The sequence below is a fragment of the Acanthaster planci genome, linkage group LG10 (genome assembly GCF_054643075.1).
Source record: "Acanthaster planci isolate LZ-2023a linkage group LG10, COTS_SCS, whole genome shotgun sequence".
In the NCBI taxonomy this organism is placed as follows: Eukaryota; Metazoa; Echinodermata; class Asteroidea; order Valvatida; family Acanthasteridae; genus Acanthaster; species Acanthaster planci.
Genome location: NC_141786.1, coordinates 1,138,566 through 1,165,074, shown reverse-complemented (window position 1 = coordinate 1,165,074; position 26,509 = coordinate 1,138,566). Strand labels below are relative to the sequence as shown.

General features: G+C 40.8%; 1 protein-coding gene across 1 annotated transcript; it reads right to left on the bottom strand.

Annotated features, from left to right (window-relative positions):
- Positions 1–1,550: 1,550 nt before the first annotated feature.
- Positions 1,551–20,761, bottom strand: LOC110983541 (uncharacterized). Its single transcript, XM_022242856.2, has 20 exons — positions 20,545–20,761; positions 15,613–15,691; positions 15,153–15,266; positions 14,428–14,541; positions 12,856–12,987; positions 10,973–11,329; positions 10,049–10,159; positions 9,306–9,419; positions 8,646–8,756; positions 7,986–8,099; positions 7,572–7,682; positions 6,817–6,930; positions 6,320–6,430; positions 6,056–6,169; positions 5,542–5,676; positions 5,223–5,345; positions 4,470–4,583; positions 4,011–4,040; positions 3,421–3,519; positions 1,551–3,286 (listed from the first exon to the last, which is right to left on the bottom strand). Exons 1-20 carry the CDS (start codon positions 20,692–20,694, stop codon positions 3,045–3,047), a joined length of 2,589 nt encoding a protein of 862 aa, XP_022098548.2. The 5' UTR covers positions 20,695–20,761; the 3' UTR covers positions 1,551–3,044.
- Positions 20,762–26,509: the final 5,748 nt, after the last annotated feature.

Below are 26,509 nucleotides of genomic sequence, written 5' to 3'. Positions count from 1 at the left end.
CAGCGTTCCAAGTTCGAAAATGACGCGCTGCTGCTCCATTTCCTTACGTTGTACATCACATGACGCTTTCCGCAGGACGCAGACGCTTACGTCACCGAGGGTATGTGGCGGTGCGCAGAAGTGCTGCGCAACAGTGAGACCAGTGAAACCAGTTTGACAATTAATTTCATGTTCAGGGTGATCTGCACCAATTGAAAACAGTGTAAAATCAACAAAGTTCGGAGCCCCAAAGTCTTGTGGTCTCTCAAACAAATTAATGTGTTGTCGAGTCTTTCATATTTCAACTGATTTTCAAATTTTGGTAGGTTAACCAATTAGATTTTTAATTATCCACCAAAAACAAACTTACCACCCCCAAGTGAACGTTCCCAAGTCTGTCAGCAGCCATCTTTCAAATGATGTTCCCCCTTTCTCAGGCTGTTTGGGCAATTTTTAAATACAAATTTTGTCTGCTTTGCCCTACAAAGGAGCTCTGCCCTGAAACTAGAAAGTTAATCCTGGGCCATACTTACACAATTTCACAATTTGAGTCATACAAGCTCCTCTTTCCAAAAGAAACATTTTAAGAGCTCGACCCGGCGGAGAACTTTGCACTGAATTGGGACAGTGCACCGGTTGGGGCATTGAAGCAACTGCGTCATTTTGATTCCGCCCTATCGTACCCTTTCATACGTCTGCCCCACCCACAACTGATATGCATGATTCTTGCCACTTTAAACTAGCCCCCCCATATGCCTTCCGATAAGATTGATTGTGCAATTGGTATAAGTATGTTGAAATTTCCAAACTCTATGCGCTAGGTTTGAGGGGAAATGCAGTGGGAAACAAGTTACGATGGCCAGGTGCACGACCGTACACTGCAGGCCTACTAAGATTACTTGACAGGGGGACAAATTTACCACTATAGGATCTTTGTCTCCATGGAAATGGAATAAGTGCAAGCATATCAGTGTATTTTAAAGAACTTCGGGCAGCCAGGAAAGGAGAATAATTGATGTAATTTGTTTAGTTTTTGATCGGTCACGGGTGAATAATAACATCGAGTTTTGTAAGTGCCCAATCTCTACCCAAATGCAACCCAACACCAAACCTAGCAGACACAATACAAAAACCGAAAGCTCATCCCAAAACAGCGACACTAAACTCCAACCTGGCCCAACTACACTGACCTGACTCCAACTTTACCAAAAGAACCATAAAAAGTCGCACCCAGTCCGACAGGAGAGTGAACACAACCGTTTACATGTACTGGACCCCTCCAACCATGTACCAGTGTGGCACACTAGACCGATTTAATCCAACTTTCACAAACTTGGTTAAGGTCGGTTATTATGTTTTGAAAACATAACCGGCTTAACCCGCTTGACTCATCACTCAATCCAATAATGAACCCAACCCAACTATACGAAATGTAGGCCAACTCGCACTGCCTTAAACGACCCATGCAACCAAACTCAACTAAACCCTCCTATCCCGACACTTAAATTTAAAAGACAAACGAATGGTCAATATTAAGTAGTCTTGCAATAATTAGGCTATGACAGTTGAAATATCGCGTGCAGAAATTTAATGTTATTTTTTCCACAGGAAGTTACTACAATTAATCAGCCATCACCGTGATTTTCTGAGCTCAAAACTAACCTAACTGACGGCGATTCAAGATAAGGTTTTTACTCTTCAATAATACAGAATAATGTGGATATAAACGAACTCCACCCTGACACTGATGTTAAACAAAATTTTTAAATGTGGTAATTATGAATCATACAAAATACCAAACAATACATTTTGGTAATGGGAGGCACGCAACTATATGTTCTGGATAATGGAATATTGAAAGCACTGTGCACAGCATTCATTCAGTGAGCTTGTTCTAGAGCAAGCTGTATACCTTAATTAGGGCCTACCCTAAAACTGTCTCTTATGTCTTCGTATGTATGTTGTTTTCTCTGATTTTATCTGTTCAAATAAATATGGAAGTATCCAAATCAAATGCAGTATCATTTGTCTCAAGAGCTCAACCATAACAAGCTTAAAGGGGCTTTTTTCTGTTCATGCAAAGATGCAAATTCTGAATGTAGATTGCATCACTCTGAGAAAACAGAGAAAACGAGGGGAACCCTTACCCTGTGTTGGTAGTGGATAAACCCTTGACCACGCCAAACAATGGCTACATGCAAAACGTACGCACAGACCTATGCCTCCCTCAGATGGCATTAAAGCAACAGCGCTCTCAGTTATTCAATAAAACAGGGATAATTGTGTTTAAAAAGTGCACTTTTCAGTGCTTTGAACCAAATTCGAGTGTGAGAGAGTTTGCATACTTTGTAGTGGGGTACAATGTTGCCAAAACTATCATCGTGTGTAAGAAAAAGTCATCACGCTACACGCCAAGGCGTATCTATGATGCAACAGCTACGGCTTTCCTTGATGTACATGTTGCAAGCAGCAGATTGCAGCCAAACACGTACGATCTTCACGCTGCAGCCGTATTCCACAATGGGACGACAGTTGTTGTGGATCCTGTCGCCTTGCAACCAAATGTATCTCTCTTAAACATATAGGCCTGATGCCGAATGTAGCCAACTGGACTTGTAACAATGCTACCTCCATCGGGCCTATGGCATGATTAGAAGCAAAGTCGAGGGTATAATTTTATAAAACAATAATATAACTACATGTATATACGAGAAAGCCTCAGAAATGGTCTTAAAAGCCAGAACTACAATGATACTTTGCTTTACCAATTAGTATAAGCAAAGCTAATGCGGAAAATGAAAGCTATTTGACAGCTCAAAGTCTCTTAAAGTTTGTGGCGCCCAAGAATAATCACATTGCTGCAGAACTAAACAGAATAGAACCAATCATGTTTGACATTACTTTCCCAGAACTATATTCTAATTGTCTTTAATAGGTCGTAACTACAAAATGAAAAGATCTCTAAAATTAAAAATCACTGTTACATTCTCGGTGCTTGAAAAGTTTTCTAAAACGAATTGTTTTTGTCGTTTTGAACTACTGGCGTTCTTCGGATTTGTGGACGTTTAGCAAGGTCCTGGAGTGGCTTGCTCAATCGTTACTTCACACAGCGGCTGCTGGGTAAGCCTCAGCAGTGGGATGTCCACGGTGACAAACTTGGCCGTCATGGGAGGGTCACAGACGAAGTCTACGGTAGACCTACGAACTTCAGCTTGCTGGGCGGTCAGGGGAGTGCCGCATACACCGCGGTTGGTTAGACTGGTAGAGCTGGTCCCACCACGGACTACAGCACCGGTCAGACGGTCACCTGTTAAAAAGTAATTTGATTATAGTAAGATCAGCCAAACTTAAGCAAGTGGCTACAGCAGCCCTTTCCTTCTAAAGTGTAGCCAAACGTTTTAGACATTTCTGAAAATCCATGCAAGTACGTCAACCACGCACCAGTGCAGTCGCCACTCTTATGAACAATGACTTTCTTGACGCAGTATTCAGTGACAAGGTTCACTTGCAAGAAGGACGTTTGTGTTTTCACATCAGAACCTAGAAAGAAAAAGATGTGTATTTTGGTTAAAGTTAAGGCAGATTCCCTTGATACCAAACAGACGTCTACCGGCGATACAAGTCTGTGATAGTTAACTTTACTATAAGAAAAACCCTGTCTGTTTCAAGATACATGTACATTACATGTTAAACCAATGAGGAATTCAGATTTGACATTCCAAACATAATTCAAAATCCATCAAAGTATATCGAGTGTATCGAAAATAAACACATAAATAACTACAAGCACCAAAGAGTGAAACGGAAAATAGTTAAGCACGTTGGGAACAAAGAGCCGTCTGTTTCAATGTAGACGTCATTAAAATGGCGGTATACGCCTGTTCCTCACGCGCACGTGATGTTGTGCTATAAGTGGACGGAAGTGTCATTGAAGGCCTACAACTCCTGTTTGCAAGCGTGCTACCAATGGGGCCTACATCGTCCTGAATTTGGCTGTCTTTGAATCATAAATAACTAAGCGAAAACCTCACCTGCAGAAGGTAGCTGTCCTTTGGGTTGTACTGCAGCAATAAAAACATCACAATCGAAATCATTACATCTACCATTTTATCAAATAGGCCTATAGCAAGGTCCCCATAGCTTGTAAATAGGCATTTAAATCTGCTAAAGTAAAAAAGCATGTAATGAGAAATCCGAAGTTGAGAACGAAGACGAAGGACTTTGAGCGTACTTCAATACTGATGACCTTTTTTCAATAACAACAGTTAATAACATGATGAATTCAAACTCTGCTAGATATTTTCTCTCTTAGCATCAAACAACAAGTGATAAAATGAATCGGAGGATGTAAGCAGAAGAAGAGTATTTAAATACAATATCCATAAATAAATAGGTCCTTCTGGACGTTTGTGGCCTGTCTTATGCTAAATTATTATCAAAACATAAACATGGACTTCTAGCTATAATGGCGAACATTTTGATCAACTCACCGGATTCACACAATTCCCCAGTGAAGCCAACCGTACACACGCAATACACCTTGTTGATACCATCCACGCATTTGGCACCATTCTGACATGGAGCGCTGTCACACTCGTCAATATCTAGAGAGAATGACCGAATGGAAATGCTTACTTTTAAAAAGGCAAGCTAGGAGATATATTGTATTTTGAAACTTCGCCTTTTACACTTAGAACCAGCTTTGTCAGACCAACTCGCTGCAGGTGACAGAATCCGTTAGTCTTCATCTCAGCTCTCCGCTGCCTTATCTTTTTGTTAACCTGGTATGCGCAAGAAGGTGTGTTTTTGCAATACATCTGTGAAGTTTTAACTCAATCCAACACAAGATTTTGTCGGCATGGTCTTTTGCAGTTCACACTTTAACGCCTGTATTTGCCCTCTTACAGAAATTGAAGAAGCTGATATTTGTGAACATTCTCGGAAGCAGAATGGACATTTCCCAAAACCAATATATCTGATAGCCCTCACATCGGCTTCAAAATAATCGTGCGACAAGAGTTCATCGGAAAAATCCTGAGCGCGCAAGGCTAGGCGCAAAATTGGCATTTTGAAGATTTTGGATAAGACGCCAAAAGAGACATTCTGTAAGCCCCTACTGTTCTCTCAAGGGTTAACATTACAGACCTACAAGTGGCAGATAAGGGTAGAATAACTAAGTGTGGTGCTGATTCGTCTTAACACAAAAAAATGACCATGTTTGGGGAAAAGAATCGGTAACTTACTGATTTCGCACAAAGTGCCTTCGAAGCCTGGGGAACATGCGCACTTGAATCCATTCACACCATGGCCAATACAGATGCCGTTCTTGCACGGATTAGTGGTGCATCCCTTGGTCTTTTTGACAGCTTCAAAGCAGGGAAGGTACAGGAAATAACTTGAATATTTATACTTGTATAATACAAGAAATAGTAAAGTGAGGATCACTTCTAGGCATACACTCTAAGAGTTGCGCTCTGTGTTTGTCTGTTCTTGAATGCTGCCATTGCATTTCCATTCAGAGTTCTAGCCTGCTGAGATAGCTGTTTTTGGAATCACACTCACCAGAGTCACACAAGTCACCTTCAAAGCCTTCCGAGCATTCACAGCTGAAACCGTCCACTTCGCTTCGACAGACACCATTCTGACAAGGGTTGCTATCGCACGCATTGATTGCAATCGTAGGTTGAGGCTTATTTTCTGTAAAAAATACCGGTAGTCAGAACCCCATTGCCAATTTGCCAAAATGTTATGGAACACTCATATCTTAACAAATGAAATGTTTTGCAGAACCAACTATTGGTGGCTCGTATAGCTTTCCCTGTTTTGATGAGTGACCCAGGCCTATACGGTAATGAGTGACCTAGGCCTACACGGTAAAATTTCTTTAATCCGGTATTTGGTATTTTATGCTGAGATACAGAACATCCACTGAGAGGTCATCATTTCGTAAACAATGTCTCTTAAGACATATCTACGAATACTGTACTTAAATATTTCGTAGATATGCCCAAAGAGATATTGTTTCGTAGACATGCCCGAAGAGACATTATTTCCTCAGTATTTTTAGAATTCATACCAGTTTCACACAGAACTCCAGTAAAGCCTGCAGCGCACGTGCACAAAACCCTGTTGATGTCATCAACGCACGTGGCCCCGTTTAGACATGGGTCGCTAGCACACTCGTCAATATCTACGGGAACAAAGCATAGTAGGAATGAACATGTATAGTCGCATCAAATATCTCAATACGTTATCTTCAGTTAGGATGGTGAAGTTACATGGTCTAACTTAATTGGAGGAAACATTGCAAGAATGACTCTAGAGTGAAAGAGAATTTTACTGGTTTCGCAGTTGGCACCCTCGTATCCAGGAGAACATTCACAAGTGAAACTGTCGACACCCTCAATACAGACACCATTCTGACAAGGATTGCTGTCGCACTCATCTATGTCTGTCGGAAAAAAATGAAAGGGAAAAATACACAATTGTATATTACTTGATCCATATACACACGACCCCTATATCGGAAGGAAGAAACTAAATCGGCTTTATTTTACAGGAGGATTTGTTGAAAATAAACGAAGCAGTCGTATCGTTTGAAGAAATCTTTCCACTATCGAAGTGTTGGTGAAGGGTACCCTGACATGAAGTGGCAACAAAAGGTCGGACTTATCAAGGCTTCCTTGTTTCACGACCACTCCTCGTGAAATCAATTTGCACCCTCTCTTCAAGTCTACTTTATTAATTCAAGTCTTGGAAATCTGTTTAAGTGTTAATCAACTTTAAAAGTTGATAAAAGCAGCGTCTTGGGGACTTCCACTTTAATTGAGCAATTACCGATCTCACAGACAGCCCCAGTAAATCCTGCAGCACAAGAACACGAAACATTGTTGACACCATCGACGCACGTGCCACCATTCTTGCAAGGATTGCTACTACATTCGTCGATATCTGTGTGAGAAATTTCATCACGGCAAGAATCGTGATTAATTAAAAGAATGGAGGGGAAGGGGCAAATAAAAACTGCTTCATCCTCCACAGCGATGTATAACTCTGGTCTAAGGAGACAATAGCTATTATCAAAGTATATTCTATGATTGGTAACGTCAGTCTGAGAAAAAAATGTATAGCAGAACATTACAATAATCAGCAGGGAAATTGAATGCTTCAATGGCGGGCTTTTAGAAAGCGCATCCCTGTAATTTTTAGCAGCATAGCCTGGAGTGGTACACGTCACTCACTGGAAGTGGAGTAACCGGGACGATGGGGGTGAAGGTTGTGACATGAGAGTATCTCAATTGTTGGAACCAAAATGGTGGATTATGCGTCAGTGCACATGGACAATAGGTCCTATTTAAGGGGACCCAATTTCAGTCATATTCCCCAGCGTAGTGTATTTATTTGAAATCGTAAAATTCAAAGAACCAGACTATTTTTTTACCATTTCATTCCAACCCCGAGATGTCTGTAATGGAAACAACAGGATGACAAATCTCATGTACAGGTGCAACGAGATCAGCAAATAGGACAAAATGACGGAATCAAAATGTAATAATGCATTTAATAGTGGTCCTAAAAACTCCTAAACCTACTTGTCTCACACAAGTCTCCCTCATAGCCTGGAGAGCATTCACAGCTGAAACCATTCACTTCATCATGACAGACACCGTTCAGGCAAGGATTGCTGCTACACTCATCAATGTCTAAATGAGTATTCAAATATAAATTTTTCTTTAGTAGTTCACTTTCCAACAAAACAAAAGAATTAAAAGGGCACTATAGGCTTAATGAAAAGGAATTTACAGTCTGAAATATCATACTACATGTTCAATGGAAATCCACACAATTGTCTGTATAAGAAATGTTAAAGCTATTGTCTGAGATGGCTCGAGCAGCAAGCCAGTCTAAAACAGCCGGTGTACACAGGGCGAGATTAATTGTACAGAACACCGATACCGGACTTGCAGTATGAAGACAGAGCATGTAGTGTACAATATTCCACCAACCTGTTTGACACAGCGATCCTTCATATCCTGGAGCACAGTTGCATGTAAACATATTGACACCATCCACACACTCGGCACCATTCTGACACGGAGTGCTGCTACATTCATCAATGTCTGTTAAAACATCCACAGAGGAAATGACAAAATTTAAGGATAAACGGTAGATTTTCGGAAAGTCTTCCCATGACCGATGTACATGTTACTCAACGCATCATGTGTAGTAGGTTTACGGCACGTTCTGAGCTTGCTTTAAGACGAGGGTGTATTCAAAACAACAACTATATACAGTCGCTGCATCAAAGCTTTGAACTTCGGTAATATTCACAGATAAATGGAATTCCGTTTATGACCTGACTGTTTCACAAAAACAATACGGTCGTGCCGTTGAAGAAACGCGAGTGTTTCCGACAGGTATGACTCTGTGCCTTTTTTTTCAAAACTTATCGCTGGTTTACTGTAACCTCAGAGTTCTGTAACTGACAATTATACTTGACCTGTCTCAACTTTTAGGGAATTTCAGTTCATGGGAGGATAAGTGTAAAACATGCGTCATTTTAGTTCGACAGAATTAATTTACTGCTATCAAGCAATAACATTCAGAGGGCTACAGAGAAGAGCTCTTGGTAACTGACAAGTATTCGATTGTTGATGTTAACTTACCGGTCTCACATAAATTACCCTCGTAGCCCGGTGAACATTCACAACTGAAGCCATCCAATTCGTCTGTGCAAATGCCATTCTGGCAGGGATTACTGGAGCACGGAGTGATTTCTGTTGGTAACAGGGGACAAATGCTCGGACAATAAGTAGCTGAGTTCCTTGACCAGAGGACTAGCAAGAAATCCTACAACATCCATTGATCTATAATTCCAAAAGCGTTGGGAAAAACGTACGCTGGCGGAGTGTTAGAATGCTTTACAAAATGCATGACGACAGATATTGTGTTCAAGGACCTATTAAAAAGATTACTTTATTAGGACGATATTGCAGGAATTAGTTTTTGCAGAAGCAACTTGACCAGCTGCCAGGGGCAAAATTGCTACAATGAACAAATCATATATTTTGTAGCGTGGAAAGCCTACATTTACCGCATTCAACGACAAAAACAATGTCTGTATCGATCTACGTTGGTTAGTGTAAGAAATACAGTGTTTATGAGGTAATGCAAAATTCAATGTACGCATTGTGGGGGGGGGGGGTTCGGGGGAGGTAACCGCTACCCTCCATTGACCGACTTTCACTTAAAAGGTAACTTAACATAAAAATGCCTCTGCAGCAAGCTTAGGCACCCATTATAGAACTAATTTCCGTTATACAAACTTGTTTCACACTGAGTCCCAGTGAAATCCTCGGCACACTGGCAGGAAAATCCATTATCACCATCCACGCAGGTAGAGCTTTCCGAACAGGGATTACTAGCGCACTCGTCGATATCTAGGTTAAAATAACACATATACAAAGGAGTTTACCAAATCAACTGATGACAAAGGTTAGTGGCGGTGGTGTATCTAGTGGGGGAGGTACGGGGAGTTACCCCTGGAGACATTATGTTTTTTTTTTTATATACCCTTGGATATATATGTTCCTAGGAATTGAAAGCGCAGCATACCGTCTTTGTTTCTTTTGCAGGGGTGAACAGAATTGGATTTTCACATCTTCAAAATTTCATATACATCCCTACCCGTGACCCAAGGCTCAGATAAGCCACTGACGAGTAAAATGAAGACGCATTGAAGTTATCTATACAGTCGAAGTTCCCTGTCAAATGCAAATCGTTTCTAATAAACATGTTAGGTACAGGAAATGTACCAATCACTTACATCCATCATCAACCAACCCAACAATTTTGACTCCAGAATTCTTTCATATGAATATTATTCGTAGAAGCAAAACTTGATCTTAGATAGATGTCTGAAACAAACTTTCCCTCTCTTCCAGGTTACAGTCACTCCCTGCAGGAAGGGTCGGCTATTTGGGGACAACTTTTATAAACGTTATAATTAGTTGCAACTAGAATAAGACCAAGATGGAGTTTACCAAAAATTAACGCAACGCAAGCCTACTTGTCTCGCATAATTCCCCCTCGTAGCCGGCAGGACATTTACAGATGAAACCATTCTCTTCGTCACGGCAGATGCCATTCTGACAGGGCTTGCTGTCACAGCCTACGTAGGCTGTAAAGAGCACAAAGGGAAAGACTTTAACCTTGAAATTCATGAGAAGAAAAATCTAGGCAAAAGGTTTCTTGAAAAAGCTAGCGACACAAGACACTATTATACAACGTCATGTCGAGCCTCTTTGGGTGTGGTCGTGCGGTTACATGAGAAGGATGCGTGTACATTACACTCGTGGGCAGGAGTACACTCCACACGTAGCGAGAGTATACTCTCGCTGACCCGCGGGTCGTACTTCAGCCGTTCGAGCGCTCATGAGCGTACTCGTGTTAACACAGGTTGCTCGCGCGAACGCATCCTTTAAGTGATTTGTAAAGTTGATTTTGTTTACAAGTTCGCCATTTTGAATTGAAAGTAAGATGAATGTTTCACTTCGGGAACAGAATAAAAACGAAAGCAATGGAAAACTTCACACAGATAAATTCATATACGATAAAAGAAAATTATGTAATTTTATAACATCTAAGCAAGATTTAAACAAATGAATGTGAGGTATGGAACCGTAAATATTAATGCAAAACCTCAATATCATGACGTCAAACTTGATTCACTTTCGCATTCTGCTGAAGTATGAACCGGCCTTTAGGCCTACTGATGACGTCATGTGATTTGCTTCCATGCGCTCTTTCGTCTGGGAGCCGCGGCGGGGGGTCGACGGATTGGAAACTCCATATAAAACGCTAAAATGTAAAACAGTGTGACGTCATCAGCGTAACTGCCCGTACATTACATCCCAACAAATAGCAGGATTTGGCAATGAAAGGATAGCAACAGCTCTGGGAACGAGGCTTAGTAGTTTGGTCAGGTACTTACTGATTTTGTAATGCATGCGGAAACCTTTTTGGTTATTTTGGTTGGAATTGGACTGGAAGAAGACTGACACCTTGTCGTCATTTATTACAAAGGTCTGGTTCAGAGCGTCACGAACACTTATTGTTCCCCCTCTAAAATCCAGAGCACCGCCAGGTGCGTAATCGAGATAAGCTTGACTGTTCTCAAAGTTGATGTCCATATCCTCAAATCTGATTTCGATCCTCTTGGCGTTTGGAGACCCTATGATGAATGGACACCTGTCCATGTGGCCGTACGGTTTAGGGTATCCTGGTGATGTGATGTACCCCTCTCTCTGTTCGTAGATGTAGCGATTAGATTCTGGCTTGCAGTCTACCCCTGAATATATTACAGACAACAGGTCATCAATATCAGTTGCAAAATAAACAAAAGAATTCTCCAAAAGAGGACAGACAAGAGAAGAAGGAAATGTCGTATTCCAAAATGAAACAGAATTCAACGAAACCAAAGTTCATGTTAGGTCTACCTTCTAGATTGATTTAATCTATACGGGATTGAAACACTGTAACATGTTTGGAAAGTCTCGAAATCCGGTTTTTTATCTCGTGACATTATGATTTCGTGTAATATTTCTGCCCCCTCACCCCGGTCAGTGTTCGTCGGCCCAGGCGACGGTGATCCAAACTCAGAAATATTGAAACGGGGAGGGGGACTTCCAGGGTGCATGCTGATATTCTCATATCATGTAACTTGATAGCACTGTTGATTTGTGAAAGATTTCAATTCATGTTGGCCCTCAATGCCATATCTTTGCAGGGAAATTACAGGTATCTTCATTACTTCATAAATGGTTTCGCCATAAAAATGGATAATTAAGATATGGAAAAATCTACATTTCTGGGGCAGTTTGAATTTCAATTTAGGCGGTATGGATCACATGAAAGCTTCTACAAAGGAAATGTTGTCAGAAGAGAGAAGACAATGACTGAACTGGAGGCAATAGCTGCGACGAGGGCCATGAATTCGGTTCGATAACAAGCCCAACTGAACAACTGTTTTCTCATTGAAAAATACATTGAAGAAAAGCCTGCATATATATTCTGACATTTTAGAAATAATGTAAAAGACCAAGATTACATTGACAAGATGCAGGCGGTATAGCCTATCATGCAAATAGGGGTGCATTCTTCACACTGTAACGCAGAGGGCGCTGTCTAGCATGGGCGTAAATAGGGGGGGGGATATATCCCCCACTTATCGAGTTGGGGGAGGGGCTATTGAGTCATCCCCCACTTGTTGGCCTGGAGCAAAAGGTTACAGTGGATTTTGAAGAATTTTCAGACTTTTAACGACTACAGTTCTTTATGTATTACTCAAAAGAGGAAAAACAAAACGAAATTTTAAAAGCCATAAATATGCCATCCTAAACATGCAGTTACGGAATGCCGGCTACATGACAATCATGAACACTGACCACTACATGGAGTCATATGGTGTCCCCCCCCACCTTTTCAAATGTTCATGGCCGGACAAGTCATTCGCCACCTTTGCCCATTTCACATCCCCCCAAATTTCCAACACAAATTTACGCAACTGTATTCAAGTAAACACACACTTTCACAGTGAATAAGATTAGCAAATTCTAAAATTAATCCCTTACACAGAGAGATCTTAATGTCAAGCAGCCAAATGTAAGGAAAATATGTGATTTCTGCAAGTCATGTTCTTTTGCGAATCGTACAAAGTCAGACAGGCCTATGTCTGACCCTTAAATGCACCAATTCGATTTTTGCAAGATGAACAGGAAACTCTCACAAAGATTACAGTTCACTTAGTTATGTTTTGAATGTTCAATCTGCCTTCCAGTCGGTAATTGGCAAAGTTCCGTCTTAAGTCCAACTTACGTATTTTTTGCAATTCACAAAACTTCCCATGCTGTCCATCACTGCATTTACAGAATGGCCGTAAATCTGCTCGAGGCACACACGGTGCATCTGTACATGTGTCTGGCGTGCATCGCAGATCCAGAGGAAAATCTAGACAGAACCCCAAAAAATCCGCGTGTCAAAAGAAATCTTTGTTTCTCTAGCGATTGGCAAAATGAACATTGTATAAAAGCAACAGGGCACAATTAAAAGTTATTTGTAGGAAAAAGGAGAATATAATTTTCTGCAATGCTTTGGCACTTTTATTAGACTTCAATTCAGGTTTACCATAAGGCAAATGTATACCACAAGGAAACCTGCTTTTCTTCTCCTCTACAAAACCGTGTCAGATCTATCGATATCGGTATAGCCGATGACACTTGTTTGCTCTTCCACCTGTCAACCTATCCACATTCACGACCCTTACTGAAAGTCTTGAATAAGCCAGTTTGGTATTAAAAGAAAGGGAGGTCACTCGGGGAAAAAACACCTGCACGGGTACTTTGATAGAGCAGACTTTAACTCTACGTCCCATTGACCTTGGACGCACTTCATTTTGGGCATGCGCTATATTGGAATAGAGCCTGAAAGTGAAAGGTCACGCAGCGAGCTTCCGGAACCCTTGTTCGGTCCACCTATATGAGGATTTTACATAACACAGTCCTATCAGGTTCGATAATTTTTGGAAGAATGATTCCTAACCGAAATCACCCAATGAAATAGTTATGCTGGAATTTTACCTTTGTCTTCCTCAATTAATATTTAGGAAAAATCTCATGGGTAAAAAAAGGAATTTCATTAGTGACCTGTTACGACTGGTGATATTCACGCACGCTTGTTTCGCTCCCTGTACATTGTGCTTACTTGAAAACGAAACTGTACAACGTTGCAAAGATGTACCTACCTGTAGGTTCCATGATCAAGCAGTTGGCATAACGTCAGTAAAGGTGAGATAAAATATTTGGATCTTTCGTAAAAGTAGATTATTGCTGTAAGTTAGTTACCTTATCAAAAAACAAAGGGTGTAAAATATTTTGATCTGTTTTTATTTCAGCTTTTACCGAAGATTACCATAAAATTGTATACCGTAAATGTTCATTTGCGTACAAGACTGCTGCATTGGAATGTTCTTTATGTATTTTAGATTTTCAGAAGTGATGGGTCAATTTTTGGCAGGATATTTCTCTTTTAGGCCAGGTATTTGTTTCAGTTTTATAAATTGATATACAAGCAGATATTTTTTCAAAGCCTTTTTTTCTGGGTTGGATTTTCAAAAACATATTACAAATTCTAACATCTTTGCAAGTTATTTTTCCTGTCCAAGTGTTCCTGACGCCCTCCATCAGGGGTCAACTTTCAGGCTATACCAAGTTGGCGCATTTACTTCCAAAACTGAAGCCTTATGGTCCTTGTAATTTGTAGAAAGAGTAATCACGTCCGATTTCAGTGAGTGGACATACGTGTGAATTTTATCTTCTCAGTCCAGAAAAGTCACAGTTGAGTAATTGACTTGTAGTCTGGATATATCGTCTTGATAACTCTTTTACTTACAGTTTTCGCAGTGTCGACCGATGTAGCCTTCTTCACATTTACATTTATAGCCAGCCTCACGATCTAGGCACAGTGCACCGTTCTGGCACGGATTGCTACGGCACTCATCAACAGCTAAGGAAATCATGGACCACAAACACAGAGAAACACTGACACTGAGAAGGAGGACTGTGAGCCGAAATGTAAAGCTTCAGTTACTCAAGTGATATTTCCGTTTTGTTCCAATTCAAAAAGGTAAAAAACGGTAAAAATAGAAAAGTATGAATCTAAAGGGCCTAGTTATTTAGGCCCATGTCGCAGCCGTCCCCAGGAGGACTGAGCCATCTCGATTTTAACTTGATATGCATTTTAAACCATCATTACTAATGTGAATGTTAAACTTAATCGAATGTATAGTTTTGTTGTTACGATCATTTCAATTTCAGGGCCACATGTGCGCCGGCCCGCGTGCAACGATCACTGTATTGGAAATAGTACATGGTATACAACTTTGGCTTATTCGTCTCAGACAAAATGGGCCCTGCACAAGAGGCGTGCGTTCAATTTCCACAATATTGATGTAAAAATGGCTGCAAAGAATTACCCCAAGATTCCTTACGGCTAAGCTGCTGAAAACTGCACTGTGGCTATACTGAAAATGCATGTCCAGGGGGCGAATTCCACCCCTGCCTGTCTCAAGGTTACTAAAAAAGCTATCACCCCTGGTCTATCCTCACTGTACTTACCTAATGAGCAATCGTCTCCTTCCCAACCCTTGTCACATCGACAACGAGGTGGGCAACTTCTACAATATTTCGATTGATAACACGTGCCATGGACGCAGGGTTTGGGGCACGTGACTGTAAATGAGTGAGGGAAAAAAAGGTAATTTTTTTAACAAAATGTTTAGTACAATCTCACATGAAACACGTAAGATTTGTTTAGTAATGAAGGTACCCCAAACTAGCTTATGGTCGAAGTAGAGGGTATACATCTCTTTGATTTGTCTTCATCCATGTAAAATAACTTGAATTCTACAATGTGCCCAATGCCACACTATACTTGCCCAATGCACAACGTAAAAAACTTTCCTTGTACTTCTTTTTGCCACAACAAAATGAAAAATAGGTGTCGCCTTCGCCTGAACTGCTTTGCATCTGAATCTTCTCTTTACATTTTTGCCTGAAAAAATGACGGAATTGTGACCTCTTGTATCCAGCTGGTCTTCCGCATTGTCTGCCTCCAAGAGACGCTGCAACAGGTGCAGTCCGTTGTAGAGTTCATTCTGTAAGAAATGAATTGATAAGAATGGACAGGACAAAGAAAATGCTTGTCACCGATGTACACGTTGCAAAAGTATTGTGTCAACATTGTTGACTTTATATGGCTGGAGTGGCTACCGCCAGATGTTGTCAATTTAAACCACCGATGTGAGGTAGCTTCAACTACTGTCTTGTTTCAGAAATTTGAAATGGAAACTAAGACTGACAACAAACAAAACCGAACAGAAATCGTCAAACAAACTTACATTAACAACCACAGAGCTTTTTGGTTGTTCTTTGTTTCAAGTGAAGTTGGTTTGAACGAAAAAATATTTATTTTGGTGTTTGCTTGTGAAATGTACAAAATAACACTACTGTAGAAAACCACTCTACGTATTATTTACGCGATGCTGGTGGTACGTGCATACTTGAGTGAAATAGGACCGTTCAAGGTGTTTCTTACAGATGCTATAATGCAGTGGTCCTCTTTAAAGGGATACCAAGCGAAAAATGTTTCACGTTTATGTTTACTCTGGTCCCATTAAAATAATGGTAAAAAGACAATGGTAATGGTAAATCAGAGTGAAAAGTAGAAATTTTAAATGAGACTCTCCGTTTATATTTGTCTTATGTCCACTGTATTCCTCGATTTACATCACAACAGCGCCCTCAATTAAAAACAGACAATTTGAATACAATTTTTCTATACATGTAACTCCAGGAGGATGTTGAACAGGATGTTTTTGTCATGAAGTGATGAAAACTCACATTTCCTGGGTAGATTGTATTATTCCTATCATGCATATATTTAGGACCTTAAGTACGCCACAGGCTAATTAAAGTAATTCATAGATGTGTAGCAGCCCCATGCATACATTGTGGGCGAGTGTGTCTCTACTACACAGGTGCCATTGTAAAGTTTTAAATCTTCGAGTCTGTAATCCGGGAAGACTTTCCATATCCTGGGGAAAGTTTTAATACACGCAATAACCTGCAGCGTGCATCTAAGTGGATATCACTATAAAAAGTGAAACATTATGCTCAGTGCAAAAATACCTTCCACATTTAGGAAAACAAAGGACATAATTCATTTCAGTAAACTTGCTCTGGTGTATTCAGATCGACTATACTTGTTCGTATGTAGATACTGACAGAATAAAGCTACATTTTGTACCCGAGAATGCCAATTTTTAAATTTTCAACAAATACTATTTACGACAAATACTAAGTGCAGATCCGGTCACCACAGTAGCAGGCTTGTTTGTTGGGGCGGCTTCAACAAATTTGAATGATTCCTTTGCCAAATTCTACCAATATCCGCTGGTTAGCTTTCTGGGTCAATGTCTTGTTAATTAGTGTGTCTGTATGGGTATTTCATTATTTGTGTCGTAAAAGCAAGCAGCGTTAAAAGTTTTCATCTTTGGATAAAGAGTTTACTTCATTGTCCTTGATTATTCAAACAAAAGCGACAACTTAAAAAATGGTAACAAAACCAAATGCTTTTTCATTCATAGGATCAAATGAACTTAATGATTAAAGAAATAAATGTTTCAATGTTTGGCCTGCTAAGATTCACTTTTAAAGACACGTTATCATTTTCTGAGGGTTGGTTTATACCTGCAAGGAAAGACCTGAGGCCCATTTATAAGATTTTCTGAGGATTAACGCCGTCACTAGAAATTATAGGCGTAAAGTTCTTACTGCAGCAAGCTTTGTGAGGCAATGGAAAGGTCAGGCATTGTACAATTGATTCTGATGAATGTAATGGTTGAAGCACTAGGTGTTATGTATAGTGTGCATGCGTGACTTTATACACTCAAAGGCCAAACGCTTTGCTTCACCAGCCTGTGAATGGAGCGCCGATGATTGGACACGCTATATTAATCGCGCCAAACCTTGCGTGCAGCCACGCTGACTGCTGTGTTGTTTCGCACAACTGCACATCCAGTCTTTCCTTTTACTTTTTCCGTATATTATTCAGAAAACCTGATAGTGCAAGTCATCCAGCCGTCTCCTTGCTTTGAAATTATGAACAGATGTAGCTTAATACACCAAAGTGCGAAAGATGGGCCACAACCAAAATTCCTTTTTCAAAGTGATTTTTTCGCCACAACAAATTGCTATCTCGCATTCCTCTCAGTCCTCCCCATTGTTCCTTTGTTTCTTGAATTTAATACATGAAATAGTATTTAAAGTAACATGCACTGCACCACAGAGTTTCCACTGGTAACCACCTGGCAGCCATCCGGTGAAAAGAAAAGAGGAAAAAGCAAAATGAAACCCAGAAAAATTGGCTCCTTAATAAATCTAAAATGTCTATAGGTTGAGATAAACTGTCCATTCCTTGACATGCTCAAATTTCGTCACAGTGTTGCTGTCACTTGCATGTTTTCCATCAAGAAATGAGAATGGTACAATGGCTGATCTCCGCAAGGAATACACTTTTATTTTACGGCGTTATAACGCCCAAATACGGCGTTATAATGCCTATTAGGGCATTATAACGCCCTATGTAAAGGGCGTCCACGGCGCTCTACGGCATCCACGCAGTAACACGTGGCTCCGTTTATGCACTTAAAAGGAAAGCAGTTACTGTGGCCATCCTTGGACGGTTCGAATCTTGCAAGGTATGTGATAAAGCCCCTTTGTGTCAGGTTGCAGTGACCCAAATAAATTATACTAAAGCTTCTTTTTATTTAAAATTAATTTTTATTGATAAAAGCACATTAACTAGTAATTACAATTACGTGGCGTTGAAAGTTTAACAAACAACAAATATCTTTCTTGAGTAAAACGAAAATCACACTACAACCTACCAGCTGTCGGTGATTCTTTACTCTTGTGACACACTAGATTTGTCAGTGACACTTTGCTTTCTTGTGACACACAAGAATAATACAACTTTAAATAAATTGGTACATAATTGTTTTACTCTAAAGGTACAATGAAAGTGACACTTCTGTGACACTTTACTTTCTTGTGACACTCTAGAACTCCTCAGTTTTCCAAGTACAATCTCAACTTATTAATGGGTATGTTTTACACAGCACGTTTTACAAACAGATCAATTAAAATGATTAGCTTTCAAAAGTTCAACTGGGTTCGTGGGTCTCGTCTTGACTGACTTGATGGTTCGCCACCATGACTGTGGTTCCCGGTCTAGCACTGTCCTGCAGGACTGCAATTGCTGAATCCGTCTCGGGTTCTAGGCCTGGGTCTTGAGGCTCACTGCCTGGCTCACGTCCCTCTGCCGGGTCCACACCAGTCTGTGTCAACAAGGCGTAGATAGAGATCCCACAATTCGAACAGGAGTGTTCCCTTCCCGCTGAAACCCCAGGATTGATACTGCAGAGTTTAAAACAGGTCATAATTTCCCACAAAATAAATATTTGATTCGATAATGTACACAAGTGACGCGAAAACCATAAACAGTTAAATAGTTGCAAGGTCTTAGAGCTGAAATCTCCTCTCTAAATAAAAGAGAAAACATAAATTTATCAAAAGGTTCTAACTCACGGTTTGCAGCGTGTTTCTCCAAAATTATGGTCACCAGCAGGGTTTGGGACCTAAAAGCCCCAGCAAGTCGGCAATGCTGCAGTTTGCTACACGGTTGATAGCTCGCTAAAGCTTGCTCTCCACACAAAAGTGGGAGGATGCCAGAGTCTGAATACTCTGAATCCCTTCTAGATGCAGCCACACACAAGTCAGTGGAAAGTAAATTTCTATGTGAAGTTTTGCATGGACAATAATAAATTTGAATCTTTAAACATTGAATCTTGCACAAGGGAACAAGACCAAGGTCCAAACACGGAATTTAAGACATTTATCGCCTGTACTATTGAGACTAATATTCATAGGGGTTTTTCGTATGTAGCTGATAAGAAATTAGTTTGAAGGTGCACTGCTGTTGTTAAGAAAAAATTCCTGACAGCTGAAGAGTTTCCTCGAAACAAAAGGACGCAAAGTTAAACCTATCGAATCATGTCACAACGAAACCTTTTAATCACTCACTGGCACCTGAATGCGAGACAGTTTAATCCACGCTGATTTGTCAAAAATCTGTGAGCACGGGGCTCGCCTCTCGCGCGCCAAGTCCATATATGGAAAATGAAAGTAAAACTCTATTCTATGACAAAATTGTTGAAATCCATCATATATTGACTTGTTTTGAACCTCTAATTAAAACGTATTAATGAATGGGAATAAATATGTGATGGAAGGGTCTTAAACGCATGTTAATAAGTTTAAGACCGGCCAAGCACATGTTTATTTCCCTCTTAATGGTTACATCATCAACTAGCTATTAGTGTAACTGGACTTTTTTTTTCTACGACAAAACCCAGGGGCAAATGGGGGGATATGTGAGGTGCACACCTCTTTTTTCACACACAAAAAATGAATAAATTAAAAAGCAAAAGCAAAGAAGCTTTTGAAAAATCCTGGATCAAGCCGCTCCGCTTTTGGAAAAGCTTGGATCCGCCCCTGAAACTGTTTACATACGTTTTGATACTATATTGGAAACCTTCAGTTCTGGAAGCTGTTGTAACGTTTGTTTGCATCCCGCACAATGTCAAGATTCAAAGAGTCAGTGAAGTGGAAGGCAAGCTGTTAGTTGGTAACTGATCCAAGAGGACTGTTCAGTGTTTCCGAACGAGAAAAGCTGGTGACGTTTGTCTATGCCTTATCAACATCAGACACAATTTTAATTCAAAATACGAGTAGGGTGTGTGTTTCTTGTGCATCCTACTGTGCATTGAGTATTCCTGTGGAGTACTGATTAAAATACGCCTTGTACCTGCGGTTCCCTCTTTTTTAGGCTTGAATACAGAAAAATAACAAGAAAAACACACATTAATGTGCTCAGCTGTTGTCTCACCTGTTCATCCGCTGTTGGTAATGCCAAAATTGACTGGCCCAACGCCACTACCAGAAGGAAAAGGCGCAACATACTTTCTGCAGCAGGTTCCTTCAGGGAGGTATCAACTTCTATGAACTGGATAGCAATCACTGCAGTACACCATGGCATAGAACGACATTGTTAGTAACCTGGAACGTGACCACAATCAGCGGTTATTCTGACCAGCATGCTTCACTGCCTACGAAACGAGTCGCTGATCGGCCGCACTAACAATTACCAAGCGTCCTTCAACTCCAAAAGTGGAGATTCCTTGTTAAAAGCTTTACAATTGGTATGAACCCAACGTCTAGCCATAGTACGAAATTCTCAGTATGATCTTTTATACACCAAGGTTGGAAAGCTTCACTGGGCCATAACAAAATTTTGTTTGAAACTTTATGTTACAGGTAGTTACTTTCGCGCAGCCCCCGGCCTCCTTTGTTACTTTGCATTCTTGTTTTTGGATTATTATATTCAAAGCATAATGCGTTCCTCTAAAGCCATGAAGCATAAAAAAGGGAAAATGGCCTCCTCTGGGAAACGAAAAGAGGAAGGCAATGCCCTTGCAGAGTGTGAAACCCATGAAATATGCAGCCTAATGAATCACTCCTGGCAATACCATACAGATTATATATAACAGGTTTTGTGGGACTCGAACCCACGACCTCCTGCTATTAGTGCAGATGTCTTGACCACTCGACCACCAAACTTGCCGGGGTCGGCTGGCCGGTCCAAGTCAAATGAAGCAGCGGGTACCGCGAACTATTTTCAAGATGCATTTTTGCGTTGGGGAGATGATAATTATATATAACAGGTTTTGCCCTAACCCAACGTATATCAATAAGCACTGTATGCTCAGTGCTTGTCCGAGAGCTTGCGAAAAAAAAAACAAACCTCGTAAGCTTACTTGGGTGGGACTCGAACCCACGACCTCCTGTTTACTAGTGTGACCAGTCGACTTTTCCAGTCACCTGGTCCTTCTACCTTTTCAACACTCCTTATTCACTTTCAGACTACAGAATTCTTCTTTCTATACATGTACCCGGTACCTCAAGAACAGACTTCCACTATTCAACATGATTAGATGCAACCTTGTGCTGTAGAGTGCTCTGTCTTCAGCCTTCACTTTACACACCTGGTAAAAATAGCTATCAACAATACTGTGTAGTGCACTCTGTGACTTTCTTGTATTGAGTAGCGCGTTTGCATATCTACAGAGCCATACATGTACAGGCAAGCATCTGACAATAGTGATCTGAACAGAGTACAGTTTCTGCCCTGCATTTGTTCATTGGTATGAAAAGCTTTTGTGATCCACCCCACCCTGTGGAGTGGGCAGAAACATAGTAATCAGATGACTCTGCTTCAGAGCCTCATCGCTTCATCACTCTCTGCTGCTGTACATTGTTACATTGTATGAAACATAGCTACATGTATATCTATTTGCCTTGGTGCATACAGCGTTAGTGATTGACACGAGTCGAGGGAAGCTGCATGCAATCCTTAAGTTCCTCACACCTAAAGTGTAGCAGTGATCTACGTACTGCCAGCTATACGCTGTTGGTCGAGATCACTGACTGTCGGTTTTTTTTATTTGTATCAATATAAATTCTCTCACGCTTTGAGGCATTGTACAAATTGTAAATAAAATATTGAATGTAGTATTCGTGCCAACACATTCCCTGTTGTCTTTATTTTACTTCTTAACTGAGTCCTCACCCCACTCGGTTACACTGGTGCAGATGTCTTAACCACTCGACGACCGAGCTTGCCGGGGTCGGCTGGCCGGTCCGAGTCAAATGAAGCAGCGGGTACCGCAAACCGTATGCTCAGGGCAAAACCTGTCATATATAATTATCATCTCTGTATTGAAAACCATACAGATTAATGTCACATTGACGCCGCTTACTTTCAACTGTTTGATAGTATCTTGTCTTCTATAGACATTCTAATAATATCGCTTTACTAAGTTTTTAACTGAAACCCCCACTAGTCAAAAAAAGCTTTAGGTTGTTATGCAAATGCTGAGTATGTTTAATTTTTTATACTGAGTATATTTGTAGACAGAACGCAAAAGACAGATAATTTGCAGAAACACACTCGAAAAACAGTAATTATTATTACTTTTTGCGTCAGCTTTGGTTGCTGAAATCAGAATTTATAACACATAAAAACCCAAAAGCGTTATACCCACTAAATACCCGGATTAAAAAGACATGTTCTAAGCCCTTTTGCGCTAGCTTGAGGGTATATTGAGTAAGGAAACCGTACGACTAGTAGGCCTACATGACCATGTTCCAACTTTTGCAGGGCAAAAACTCTGGGTGATTCCCACCAAGGGTCTTTACGTAAAGTGCAAACGTTGTGCACACACTGATCGACAAATTGGTCAAGGGGAATTTCGCAATTCATTTTATCATTTGAGCTTGTTACTCAATTGGGCAGATCCTGAGTTAAGGGTCGAGGATCCTGTGGATAAGCTAAAGTTACCTAGCTTAGCGTGACTGTGCCTAAGTCCCCAGCGGTGCATGTGTCGTTGAGGGGCTCGGCAGGTTGATAAGCTAAAGTCACCTAGCTTAGCGTGACTGTGCCTAAGTCCCCAGTGGTGCATGTGTCGTTGAGGGGCTCGGCAGGTTGATAAGCTAAAGTCACCTAGCTTAGCGTGACTGTGCCTAAGTCCCCAGTGGTGCATGTGTCGTTGAGGGGCTCGGCAGGTTGATAAGCTAAAGTCACCTAGCTTAGTGTGACTGTGCCTAAGTCCCCAGTGGTGCATGTGTCGTTGAGGGGCTCGGCAGGTTGATAAGCTAAAGTCACCTAGCTTAGCGTGACTGTGCCTAAGTCCCCAGTGCTGCATGTGTCGTTGAGGGGCTCGGCAGGTTGAGGGGCGAATTTGGTGCAGCATAGTTCCCGATAGGAGCTACAGAGCGGGTTGCTGTCGTTACAGGAGTTGCGTGTAGTGCAACCCTGACCATAGCTCCATAGACTTGCTCAAGTCCCTGATTCGGCATTGGATACCCACAGTTAATGGTAGTGTTCGCTGCTCTGGGCGAAGTCCAGTCACTTATAGTTACACACTCTCCCCGTCAACAGCACCTTCTGCTGGTGTATTGATTGAAGGAGTGTTGATGGATAAACCAGCCACAAGGCAGAGTTCGGGCGACTTGTTCTCGTATGTTTACGAATTGCTCGATTTGTCGTTCGTGGTGTTGGCCACTCGAACGCTGGGAACAGACAACCGATTATTGCTGGTAGTTTGCAAGCAGCATGCAACATGGAGCCGTCCATTTACGTTATTCGAGGGTTAATGTTTGGATGGGCTGAATTCTTTTGGAACATTCATTTCTGTTGCTAGTTTTAAAGTCGCGAAAAAGTCGTGATAAAACTATCTTACACATAAATACCACCTGCATGTTGAATGTAGCGATGACTTCAGACGTCCAGTGAAGCAAGCAGCGTGGCTATGGCTTTCACGTGTATACATCAAGCTAGCAGGTTGAAGCCTAACATTTCGTACATATACTGCAGATCCGATGTTTTGAGGTTATCGTGGTTGTTGCCTTGCCGTCGAATGCACTTCCCATTTAACAAATGTATTGATGCCTGTTGTAGCCAACTGGACACTGTAACAATGCCACCTCCATCATGCTGATGGAATGATTAGAGGCATGGTCGAGAGTAAATTTTCAAAGTAACAGAAAATGTGTATGAGAAAGCTTCATAAACATATTCAAAAAGCTAAGATTATAAACGAGGCTGTGCTGCATTTATTAGTCCAGCCACAGCTAACACAGAAGTGAAATATGTTTAACAACTCAAAGTCTCTTTAAAATTGTAGCTTACCAAAAACAATACGTAAATGCCAATAGGTTCAAAATTAAACATGTTTGATGCTATTTCCACAGAAATATCTGCAGCCTATTCTAATTGCCATTAATAGGTCCTAACCCCACAAAAAATGAAAAGATCTCTGAAATTAATCACTGTTACATTGTAGCTGTTTTAGTTGTCTAAAATGAATCATTTTTGTCGTTTTGAACTATTGGCGTTCTTCGGATTTGTGGACGTTTAGCAAGGTCCTGGAGTGGCTTGCTCAATCGTTACTTCACACAGCGGCTGCTGGGTAAGCCTCAGCAGTGGGATGTCCACGGTGACAAAATGGCCGTCATAGGAGGGTCACAGACGAAGTCTACGGTAGACCTACGAACTTCAGCTAGCTGGGCGGTCGGGGGGGGGGTTCCGCATACACCGCTGTTGGTTAGACTGGTAGAGCTGGTCTCACCACGGACTACAGCACCGATCAGAAAGTCACCTGCCAGAAAGTAATCAGATTATAGTAAGGATTTTTGACAAAGTCCAAATTTAAGAAAGTTGCATTGTGTTCTTATTTTGCCTATCATTTTTGCATTTAATTAAGGCAATTACAAATTTACAACTACCACGCACCAGTGCAGTCGCCACTTTTATGGACGATAACTTTCTTGACGCAGTATTCAGTGACAAGGTCCACTTGCAAGTAAGAGCTTTGAGTTTCTACTCTCGCACTAGAAAGAAAAGATAGAGAAAGAAAGATATATTTTAATGATAGTTAACTTTATTATAAAAATACCCGGCTTGTTTTTAGATACGTTAGATGTTAAACCAAGGAAGAATCCATTTACCACATTCACAATCGTAATTAAAACTAGTCGATATAGATCAAGTTATATTGATCAACACATGTAATTATCGAAACACCATAGAGTAAAACAGAAAATATTGAGAACACACCATTTTAAATTAGAGAAATTGGTTAAAACATGGTAAAAGTGGATATACGAAGTGTGAATTAGCGCGCACAACACATTTGTGCACATACCAGATCTGTTTATCTCTATTATTTGTGTCTGGAATGGTCTGTATTTAAAACTCAAAGACGTTGGAGTTCCATGCTGTTGTTGGACAAGAATTTCAACAAGAAAAACGTATTATAAATCTTAGCGGTAGTCTTACTGGTCCATCCGCTTGCTGTACTGCCAAAATTGGCTGGCCCAACGCCACTACCAGAAGGAAAAGACGCACCATTCTTGCTGCACCAACTGCTTGCCAACTTGTGCTTTTTATTGGTCAGCAATGATTACAGCAGCACATGTTGTCAGAGAATTGTGTCATTTGTGTCAAATGTGACCGCACTGGAAAGCAACCACAAGCGCTGTACTTCACAAATTGTGAAGTCAGAGTCGCTGATTGGCCGCACTAACAATTACCAGGCGTCTTTCAACTCCAAAAGTGGAGATTCCTTTCCGCGAGGCTTACAATTGAAATCCCATGTTCTAGACACCATGGAATTCTTACGTATGCTCGTTTACACTCAAGAGTAGAAAAACTTGGATAGGCCTGAGCCACAACCAAATTTCTTGTTGAAAAACGTTGCCAAAGGGATTTACTGTTTGGCAACCCTTGGCTTCCTTTGTCACTATGCATTCTTGTTTTTAATCATAGTATTTAAAGCATAACGCAGTTCCCCAAAGCCATCCATTCTTAGCGTTCAAAAATTAAAAAAATTCAATAGAGTTCAATGGCCTCATCCGGGTAAACAAAGAGAGGATGGCAATGCTCTTTCTGCAATTCGAAGCCCTGGAAATCTGCAGCCTACTCAATCACTCCTGCCAATATCAGAGATTATTGTCACATTTGCTTTTCAACTGTATGATAGAAGGTTGGGTTTTATAGACCACTCTACTAATATTACTTTATTACGTTTTCAACTCATGGAATGTGGACACAAACCCCCCATCAGTCAAAAGGCTAAAGTTGTCAAAGCTGTTACTCAAAGGCCGAGTATGTCTTTATTTTTTTATATCGAGAAAAGACTGACAAAAATCTGAACGTGGAGACTTCACCTGGCAAAGACTGATTTAGATTTCAAAACAGAACAAAGCAGACACACATCATTTGCAAAGACAAA